The sequence below is a fragment of the Microtus ochrogaster genome, chromosome 10 (genome assembly GCF_000317375.1).
Source record: "Microtus ochrogaster isolate Prairie Vole_2 chromosome 10, MicOch1.0, whole genome shotgun sequence".
In the NCBI taxonomy this organism is placed as follows: Eukaryota; Metazoa; Chordata; class Mammalia; order Rodentia; family Cricetidae; genus Microtus; species Microtus ochrogaster.
In genome coordinates this window covers 57,854,887-57,865,358 of record NC_022016.1, presented here as the reverse complement: position 1 = coordinate 57,865,358, position 10,472 = coordinate 57,854,887, and the positions used below count along the sequence as shown (strand labels likewise).

The 10,472-nt window shown below is 55.2% G+C and overlaps 1 protein-coding gene across 2 annotated transcripts; it reads right to left on the bottom strand.

The window, feature by feature from the left end:
* Positions 1-497: 497 nt before the first annotated feature.
* On the bottom strand, positions 498-10,472 carry Ncdn (neurochondrin). 2 transcript variants are annotated; one of them, XM_005353230.3, is made up of 7 exons: positions 9,865-10,472; positions 8,829-8,969; positions 6,772-7,740; positions 5,164-5,405; positions 4,005-4,229; positions 3,454-3,596; positions 498-2,016 (listed from the first exon to the last, which is right to left on the bottom strand). In XM_005353230.3, the coding sequence occupies exons 1-7, from the start codon at positions 9,895-9,897 to the stop codon at positions 1,580-1,582; spliced, it is 2,190 nt and encodes a 729-aa protein (XP_005353287.1). In that variant the 5' UTR covers positions 9,898-10,472; the 3' UTR covers positions 498-1,579. The 2 variants fall into 2 exon arrangements, with proteins under 2 accessions (XP_005353287.1, XP_005353288.1); XM_005353231.3 differs by having other exon boundaries at positions 10,213-10,472.

The window sequence follows — 10,472 nt, the reverse complement described above, 5'->3', positions numbered from 1 at the left end:
TCACAGAGATCCGCCTGCCTCTGCCTCCCGAGTGCTGGGATTAAAGGCGTGCGCCACCACCGCCCGGCTATATTTATTTATTTTATTTTTGGGCCAAATATCTTTAAAGATGGCTATGAGCCACCATGTGGTTGCTGGGAATTGAACTCAGGACCTCTGGAAGAGCAGTGAGTGCTCTTAACCTCTGAGCCATCTCTACAGCCCCCAACACTTTTTTTTTTTTAATTGGGGGATATGGCAACGACCCTGGAACTAAGTTGCTGCAAAGATCACGGGCTTCTGGGCCCAGCCACATCAACATCTGGGTTCATGAACCTGTTGGACGAGGGCAGAGTGTGTCTAAGATTTCCCTGCATGTAAAAGCAGAGCTATGGTGCTTTTCTGGGAGATGAATGAGAACATCTACTCAGTGATCAGGACATGCCCTCAGCAGGTGGCGGTGGGCATCTTAAGTCTGAAGGGCACAGAGTAGGTGCAGGGCAGACCAGAAAGGCGGCTTCTCATCACCAATGAACATTTATTGAGTGTCCACATGTGCACAGCTTTGAACTTGGCGATCACAGAACGCACTGGGGGGAGGGGGAAGCAAGGGGTTGGGTGTGTGCGGGTCTCCAAGGGTTCAGAAAGGTAGTTCCTGCTGGAGCCGCCAGTCGCGTCTCCCTGCAGAGAGGAGTCTAAGCAGGGATTAGGGTAGAGGAGCTGAAGCCAGGCACCACGGTGGCAGTGGAGTGCAGTCACTGGGAAAACATGCGATTCTAGGGCGGTGGAACCTCCTGTTCCCGGCTCCAGCCAGGCCAGATGGCACCAGGGGCACAGGGATCTGATGCTCAGGTGTCCAAGCAGGGATAAGGACAAGCAAAATAAATAACCCCCCAACCCCCATCTTCACCCTGCCGCAACATGACACAAAAGCTCAAGAGACCCGGGACCAAGGGCTCTTGGGTCCCCTCAAGGAAGCACAGGTGGAAGGAAGTTCCCCACCCCTCCCCCCACTGGTCTGCCGGCTCCAAACTGCCCTGGAAGGGCAGGGGGCAACTAGGACCCTGGGTCACTGAAGTTGAAAGGAAGAACTGTGATGTTAATGGCCTGAGCCTGCTCTCTGTCCAAGAGGACCAAAGGCAAGAACCAAATGGCCACTTTAAAGGGCGCGGACCTTGGGGAGCCAGAAGGGGCACCACAGCCTTGGGGAGGCCACGCCCTGGCCGGCAGGGCACACAGGCTGAGGCAGTCAGCGCCTGCCAGCCCGCTCCTACCCTGGAACCTCCCTCCTGTCAGGGAGCCAGACATTGGGTATAATGACACTTAGATGCCCTCTTTCTGGGGGCTGCTCCAACCTTCCCCGGCCTGGCGGGGCAACCTCTGTTCCAAGCCAATCCCTGCCCCAAGGGGGCTGGGGGCAGGATGCAGTTCCTCATACTTGAGAGGTGGGCATCGTGCCCTAGCCCTCAGAAAAGCCAGAAAGCTGGGATGTTTGTAGGGGAAGTCTGAAGAAGGGGTCCAGTTTGGGGGCTTCAGGGAAGATGCCTCCTCCCTCCTTCCCTCGCTGCCCGCCCCTGGGTCTGTCCCTACTGGATGCCCCTCAGGGCTCTGACAGGCACTGCTCCAAGGCAGCCATGCGGTAATGGCTGGCTGTTTCTTCACCTGCTTGCAGCCTCATGGCCTCCCGGCAGAGCCGGTTGGCCCGCGCCAATTCTACCAGCACACCCTGGTAGGCAGCCACCATCTCAGGCTTGACGGAGTTGGGGCTCACACTACCTAGCAGTTGTAGCAATTCCTGCGGCCAACGGGAGCGCAGGGCGGCAGGGGCCAGCCAGGGCAGCAGTGGCACGCAACCCGTGAACGCCTGCATGCCCAGGAACCAGAGCTCTTGCAAGTCAGCCCAGATGCCCTCATAGTCAGGGGACAGGGCCAGCACCGCCTGGTCAGAGCCAGGGGTGGCCCGTGCCACATGGGACTGTGACAGAAAGAGGATGGCAGCCGCGAAGAAACCTCGGGAGGCTGGGGTTCCCTGGAGAGCTGAAAGAGCGGAGAGAGCAGTGCATGACCCAGACAGGCACGGGACCAGTGCCTCCCCTCCCTCCCATGTGGACATGCTCAGAGAGCACAAGTATCACCTGGACTCACTGCCCAGGTTCAAAGTCTGCCTTTGACACTTACAGTGTGACACTGGGTGTTTACATTTTTCTGGGCCTCAGTCTCTTCATTTTAAGGTGGGGTCAGTAGCACGCTAATCTTAGCAATTGCTTGTGAGAATTAAATAATCTAGGTACACTCATCACCAAGACTTTTTTTTTTTTTTTTGGTTTTTTCGAGACAGGGTTTCTCTGTGGCTTTGGAGCCTGTCCTGGAACTAGCTCTGTAGACCAGGCTGGTCTCGAACTCACAGAGATCCGCCTGCCTCTGCCTCCCGAGTGCTGGGATTAAAGGCGTGCGCCACCATCGCCCGGCTATCATCAAGACTTCTAAAGGTACAAGAGGGAGGAGTAAGCCTCATTCATGTCAGATGTGAGAAAGAATATTCCTTGGGGTTTCCACAGCAGGGACCCAAGCACCCCTTCACCAGGCTGAGAATGAACTAATTTGACATCTGGCCAGAAGAGGGCGCCAAAGGGGATGGTGAGCAGTGACCCAGCTCTGGCCCACCTGCCATTCAGGGATTCAAAAGCCCCCTCTTCAGATCTTCAGGAAGATGTTCAACTAATGTAGTAGCATTTGTGGGTAAGCCAGCATTGGATCCATAGTATGGTGACTCCCCTTAGGGGCTAAATGCAAGGGGTCTCTAGTTCAGAGATATGTTCCCCCTTCCACGGCAGGGTACCCTGCTGGGATCCCCACACAGAAAACAGGCAGCTGAGGGTATGGGCACATTACACCCTGTTCCCAGGCATCTGCTCTGTTCCTCCAACCTGACAGATGGGGCACAGGGAACAGGCGGGGACAGAGGGACCCAAGCAGACACCCACGGTCAAAGTGGGAGACACTGAGGGCTGTCAGGGGCTGGAGGGGACGCCCTTCCCCCTGCACACAGCCAGGGGTAGGTAGGGCAGGGAGAAGCTGTGCAGAGAGAGGGTAGTGGCGATGTGTATCACTGAGCGGGGTGGGGTGCTAAGTGGTAAAAATCTCAATGCAGCAAACTGGGTCTGTGACTCAGGGCCTGGTGGGGGCAGCTCCACCTTGAAGACACGGGATTCAGAGTTCCCAGGCTGACAGGGATTCCAGGTGCCTATGCTTGTGCCTCTGAACAGGTTTGTACCAAACACCCACCAGGCCTTGCCTTAAAAGTCTTTAAAAGGAAGGGACTATTATCATTTAGAGAAGGGTGGGGTGGAGGATGGGGAGATACTGTAGAAACTGCCTCTGAATGGGAAAATTCTGCTAAACCGTGTTCTGAAAGTGAGGGCTTAGGTTTGGAACACAGAGAGTCCACTCACATGTTCTGTCCCCAAGGCTTACCTGGAGAGGTGCTAAGAAGCCGGGCCATCAGGAGGCCCAAGGTGGCCACATTGGCAGCTAGAAGCAGTCTCCCTTGTTGCTGCACTAGCGAGGGCAGTGACGTCATCAGGGTGTTCATAAGAGATGTGAAGCAGGCATCACGCCTGGGGAGAAAAGGAGTGGAGAGAGGGGCAGGCAGAGGGTTAGCCGGCCTTGTCCAGCCCTTCGGAAAACCTGGCACCTGAGGTCTCTAGCTTCACTGGGCCAGAGCTTGCCAGGCCTTCATGCGGCAGAGTGAAGTGTTAACTTTCGACTTGCAATCCTGCCATCTGGGTTGGTCAGATGCCAACTAGCTGCACTGAGCGATGGCTGGAGCAGACAGGCATGCCCTGAGAGATCTGGGGTTCTGGATCCTCGGGTGGTACTGGCTCGGTCTATTCTGCAACCCACTTATACTAACAAAGAGAAACCTACAGCTACAGGGAAACTAAGCAGAAGGTTGAGGATGGGGTGACTGGGCAGTCCCCTCTGGCTTCCTTGGCTCTCCTCCCAGCCTCTCCTGAGCCCCTCACTTGATCAGGCCTGGCGCGGTGACCACCAGGTTGAGGAAGATGTGACAACAGGTTTGCAGGCCAATCTCCACACTGTCTGGCAGCACCGAGGTGTCGTGGCCAGGGGACGTGAGTTCCCACTGCTGCAGGAAGTACTTGCACAGAAGCGAGGGGGCCCCTTCCTTGATCAGGATCTCCCGGGGCCCATCTTCAACCGTCAGGTGGCACCAGCCGGGCAGGAGGAGCCTGGGCACGTGGAGACAAATGAAGGTGAGATCGGGAGAGATGAGGAACACTGAAGCTAGGGGAAGAGGACCCGCTTTCACACACTTCAGAGAAAGCTCAGATGGCAGTCACGCAGGCCGGAGCTCACGGGGCTCTACAGGGCACAATTATGGCCTATGTGTTTCTCAACCTCTGAAGCTCATTTCCATCATCCTCCTGAGTGCTGGCATTAAAGGTGAGAGCCTCCAACCGTGGCCATTTGTATTTTAAAAAGGTGGCAAAGATTTGTTATGTGGACCAAACGAAATTGTTCTTGAGAAGTATACAGCAGAACGCCTGGCTTTGTAGCAGGTGCTCAGAAAATCTAAATTCTGTTTCTAACAAAAATCTGGAGATCAGCTGGGCTGATGAAGCTGGTGGTGGCGCACGCCTTTAAATCCCAGCACTTGGGAGGCAGAGGTAGGTAGATTTCTGTGAGTTCCAGGACAGCCAGGGCTACATGATGAGACCCTGGTTTTGTTTTTTGTTTGTTTGGTTGTTGTTTTGTTTTTATTATTTAAAAAAAAAAAAGAAATCTGGGAATGGCAAGTGGCACATTATAGCTCAGGAGTTCTGTGAGAAGCCCAGAAACAGAAGAGTCAGAACTAAGAAACAATCCCAAGGGAATGCTCATGACCTGTCAGGGAGCCCAGTTTAGGGGAAACAGGGTGTTCCTATGTGATCCTTGTCTCTTTCTTTGTTTTCATTTATTTATCTATCTATTTATTTTTTCCTCTTTTTTGGAACAGGGTTTTGCTCAGGGACTAGCACTTTCTATGTAGCCCAACTAGGCCCTGAAATCTCAGATATTCCTGCCTCAGCCTCCTAAGTGCTGAGATTACAGGCCTGTGTCACTACGCCTGAAATTTTTTTCTTTGGGATGGTTTGACTGGACAAGCCACAACTACAAACTCACCTGAGAGCATCCCCTGGCCAGGAGGGCCCTGGGGTAGTGGGGGAGATGGCCAAGTTAGCCACCTGCTGTGAAATGTCACTGGCCTCCTCAGCCTCCTCGTAGAGGGTCTTGGCATAGCGGACAAGGAAGGGCAGCAGCTGGCACACCTCCTTTCGCAGGGATGAGGTCTCCTCAGCCAGCCAGGCACCCAGGATCCGCACGGAGGCAAACACGAAGGGCTCTTTCTGTTTCTCTGGCCCCACCTGTTGTCACAAGACCCGAGTGAAATGAAGTAGAAGTAGAAATTCCCCTCTACCTCTCCAGCCTGCCAAGAACACTAGAGGGGAATCCTGGCCTGCATGCCCATCGAAGATGGGCACCGAGATGGCTCAGTGGGCAAAGGTACTTTACAACCTCAGTGTTAGTCCCAGGAATCACATGGTATAAGGAGAGAACTGACTTGTCTTCCAGCCTCCACACGTGTGCTGTGGCATGCATGCACTGCCCCTTCACCCCGTCCAAGAAACAGATAAATAAATGTAACTTAAAAAAAAAAAAGCCAGGTGGTGGTGATGTACACTTTTAATCCCAACACTTGGGAAGCAGAGGCAAGTGGATTTCTATGAGTACAAGGTCAGCCTGTTCTACAGAAGGAGTTCCAGAATGGCCAGGGCTATACAGAAAAAACAAAAACAAAAACCAAACCAACGAGCAAAAAATTCTGAACAAAACAAACCTCCCTTCCCACTCCCAAGAAGGGCACCAAGCCTACTTCCACCTGAAACCCAGCACACAGGAGGGGCTCACCCCACAGGGGCTAGTCACCTAGCAGGACCCCAGTGTAGACAATCAGTCAAGCTGGTCTCAGACAACATGCCTGATGCTGAGACTCAAGTCACACACCCCCAGTGCTCTACCTCTAAGGTAACAAGGGAACCAGGGGAAACTCGGGGTCCACAGCTAAATGGTAGTCCTTTAGAGAGGCTCTGAACTGAGGGGCTGGAGAGAGACTTGCATTAAGTAGTGAGGAGTCACTCCTATTTGGGTTAAATCGGAAAAGGAGACCAACCAGAGCGTAGCATAAGTTACTACGTAGAAGGCTGTTAAGTCCACTGAAGAGACCATTCACGTCTCAATCCTAACGGAGCAGAAGAGGCGGCCTCTCAAATACACAGAGTGGACAGGAGGGTGGGGGAAAGAGATTTAGCCGAAACTCTACAGAGGCGGGAACCATGCCATTCCCTGCCCCCCCCCCACCTTTCTCCTGCATTCCAGAAGTTTACATGTAAGACACATAAATATGTAGGCATGCTGATATGTAAGACAATGGTGTAGCATGAGCAGAAGAGACTGCTTCGATTTTGATGTGTAGAGTGTGTGAACCGGGAGTATATGTGAGTGGGAGGTTACTGTGTTGTGTGTGTGTGTGTGTGTGTGTGCTGTGATCAGAGAGCACATATGGTGTGTGGTATGGTGCTTGTGTGGAGGCCCACGGCAGGGAGGGAGAGGGAAGGAGGCTCGGCCACACACTACTCCTAGAGTGCCTGCTATAGAATCAGCCAGCGTGTACGAAGGCATGCCATCTCCCTATTACACTCCTAGCTTCTCTGTAGGCCCGTGGCCCCTTACCTGCAACAGGTAGTGAATGACAGCTCCAATGGCCTCCTTCATAATGCTGACAAGCTGCACTTTCTGCGGCTCCTTCAGCAGGGACTGCTCACAGCGGGTACACTCCTGAATGCCCAACTCCATGAGGGCATAGCAGGCAGTTACCACATCTTCCTTCACCTCTGTGCCTGTCTCCTCCAAAGCCAGCCTCACCTCCACGCACGCCAGATTCACCAGGAGGGCCAGAAACTTGCTCCCAGAGCTGCCCACTGGGATCCAGTCGGAGCCGCAGGCATGAGCCAGGCGGGCTGCCAGCTTCAGTGCAGGGTTGCGCTGCCAGGAGCTCAACTTGCTTCCTAGGATGCGTGCCAGCCCGGCCTGCAGATCCCGGTGGCATTCAGGGGGCACAGTTGTTGGGGGCAGAAAAAGGGGCAGCAGCTGGCAGAGCTCAAACTTGCTGGCATCCTCAGCTCTTTGGAAATCCTCACTGAGGCCTCGCAACACAGCCAGCAGGTCGGGCTCCGCCTCCTTCCAGCACTGTGTCTCTGCAGCAGCCAGCAGCCCCACTAGGAGTGCCAGGGCCTGGTCAAAGCCATAGCCATGCCCCAGGTATGCCTGGCACAGGGCAGATACTGTGCCACCAGCAATGAGGTGCCGGGGCCCTCGGGGTGTGCCTGCAACAGCTGTCAGGCACTGGTAGGTGTCATCAATCATGGAACGGCGGGCAGCATCGTCAGGGTCCCCCCGGGCTGTAAGGAACGTGCTAAGGATGGGGATCTTGTTTAGGACCTGGGGATGGCTGGCTAGTTCAGGGTCGCTGCAGAAACAGGCCAGCAGGGCCACACCCAAGGCCCGGAGAACGTGGTCAGGGCAGCCATCAGGCGCCTCCTTAGAAGTCAGGAGCCGATTGGGAAAGGTGAAGCCAACGGCATCAAAGATCCGCCGTCGAGTTTTGGCATCAATGTCACCTGCTTTGACTGCCTTGGTCACCTATGGTGGGTGGGAGGTAACACACCATCAGCAGGATGAAAAGACACATAGCACAGACTGTCCTTTCCCTGTTCCCTGGGCACTGAGGGCTAGCAGCAACGGGTTATGCAATGGGATCCATCCTGGGGTCATTTCATCCATATCCTCCTTTCTCCTTGGAGCCAGACAGGTGTGACCACTGGGATCCCTGTCAGCTATGATTATCTTATGGAAAAGGGGAGAGGGGTCCAGTGGCCCCTTGACCAGTCATTTGGGCAAATGGTCACCAGGTGTCAAGTCCATTAATCCATATGCCCACAACCTGGGATGCAAGGGGCTTCAGAACCCGTGTTTAAAATCCTTGAGGGATGCAGGGTCCTTCCCTAACTACTTGTCTCCAGAGAAGTCTCTGATCCATTTCCGCCACCTTCTCATAGGAAATGGCTCCTGTGTCTCGCTGCTCCGCATGTCAAAACATTTCCCCTTACGTTTCACCTAAACACCTCCTCTGCTGCAGTGTGAGCCCTTGACTCCAGAGCCTTCTCCCTGTTGCCATGGCAAACAAGCAACTGCTGCACTCCCTCCTCCCTTCACCCCCCACACACCAACTCACCCCCCCCCCCCCCACCCAGCACTGCAGCTCCTGCTCCGCTGTCCCCAGCTTGGGTTCCTCTAACAGGCTAAGACCCACACCACTGCTTTACTTTTAACACACCTATGGCCACTCTGGCCGTCTTCTAGAACCTGTCACTAGTTACTTCTAATCCTGTTACTCTTTCAGGTCCAAGAAAAGCCACCCCAGCCCTCAAGTACTCTGCACTAGTTACAACCTGCTGCTGTTACCCTATGAGTCAGCTCCCATCTGCTCTGGGACGCCCCAGAAAGCAAACCCAGGCAGCCTCCTCCGTGGGCCCAGTGCCGCAGCCTTGTTCACCTCCGGCCCCCTCCCTCCCAAGGGAGAAGAGTACAAAGGTAGAGAGCTCTTGGGCCTTTCTGGTACCTCCAGGTTGCTAATACCACTTAGATATCCCTGGGGACTTGCTGACCCCATTCTCTGGGTGCCCTCCTGTCCAGCCCTCCCACCTTCCAATTATCAGTCAGGTCCTTACTAGCAGCAGGGCTGCAAACTGCTCGCTGTCATTCTTGGCCTCACGGAGGGCTCCCAGGTAGCGCTCCAGGGTGGGGTTTCGGCTCTCTGCCTGGTTCAGAGCTGGCTCACAATCCGAGGCCATGATGCCCGCCTTGCCCAACTGTGAACACAAGAGGGACTGAGCATCCCTCTGCAGAGGAGGGGCGGGGGCGGGGGTGGAAGTGGAGGATGTAGGGAGGGATTAGCACAGAGGGAGGGGAGGGTGGATTTGAAAGGGTGGCTTCCTCATGACTGACCTCCCTGGGGGGGGGGAGCCCCTTTAAGAGGTTGGACCTGCAAATTCTTTAGGATGAAGGGACCCTGGTCCAAGGTCACCTCCAGAAAAGTGGGAAATGTGGACCGCGCACGCAGCTACTGAGCTGGACAGCTCTCCCCACCATCTAGAAGTGGGAAAGAGCTGGCCCCACTGTTCAGCAGCGCCTGGCTCTAGACACCGGGTTTTATCTCTCTCCAGGAGGCACATGGGGAGTGAGTGGTGAGGACAGACAGGGAGGGATGAAGACAAACATGGGTGAAGTTCGATTATCCGGACTCACACTGACAAGAAAGAAAAGGACATTCTAGGGTTCCTTTCCCCTCCCTTCTTCAGAGAAAGTAGACTGGTTTCAACAGAAGTGAGAAGGCAAGCTCTCCAGAAAGGGCTCTGAAGACTCCCCTGAGGACCCACCCCTCCAGCCAGGACTCATAATCGCCCCCGCAGCCTCCCTGCCTTCTCTCTTCCCTCCCTCGGGCAGAGGCTGCAGAAGCAGGAGCTGGAGATGCAGCAGCAGCAGCAGCAGCAGCAGCAGCAGCAGCAGCAGCAGCAGCAGCAGCAGCAGCATTAACCCTTTATGCTCCCTGTACTCTCCCTGCCCATCCCGCTACCGGCATTGGCTGGAGAAGGAAGGAGGGGTCAGGTAGCTCTCAGGATAACAGACTCCAAAAGCCGGATAATCGAAGCGGGGCTGCTGTGATGGAGAGATGAGAAGGGGAGAAGGGATCCTGGCGGTCACCACCTGTCCCGCCGCAGCCAGGTCACAACACGACATTGATGAAGTCGAACGACAGAGCAGCGATGAGATCACACTTCACGATGGCGCGGTGATGTCACGGAGAGATCACAGCGAAATCACGACATGAAGGGGGACAGCCCCCAAATATGATAGGGCAATTTTTAAAATTATAGATAGATAAATACTGAAAGGGGCTGTGACAAAATGGAGCCTCGACAGGGCACGAGGATGTCGCGATATGGCGCGATGGAGTCGCGATAGGGTCCCTGGGGAGCCTCGGCATCGATCAGCGCCGGCTCGGAGAGGCTCCGGCTGAGATGCAGGGAAGGGCTTGAAGGGGGCTGAGCTCACCAGGCTGCGGCCCCGAGCGGCGAAGTCTTTCTCCGGGCGCGATGCTCTGGGAGCCTGGGGCCGCTGCTCACGCCGCGTTGCCCACTCTTGGCTCCAGACGGCTACAGCTCCACCCCCACCCCCGCATCGCTCTCGACCAATCAGCGCTGTCCTCACTCCTCCCCCTGGCCAATGGCGCGGCAGGGCGCTAAGCAGTAGCGGGGCGCCTCCGGTGCGGCCATCTTACTTGTGGGCACTGCCCGAGACTGAGGGCTCTGTGC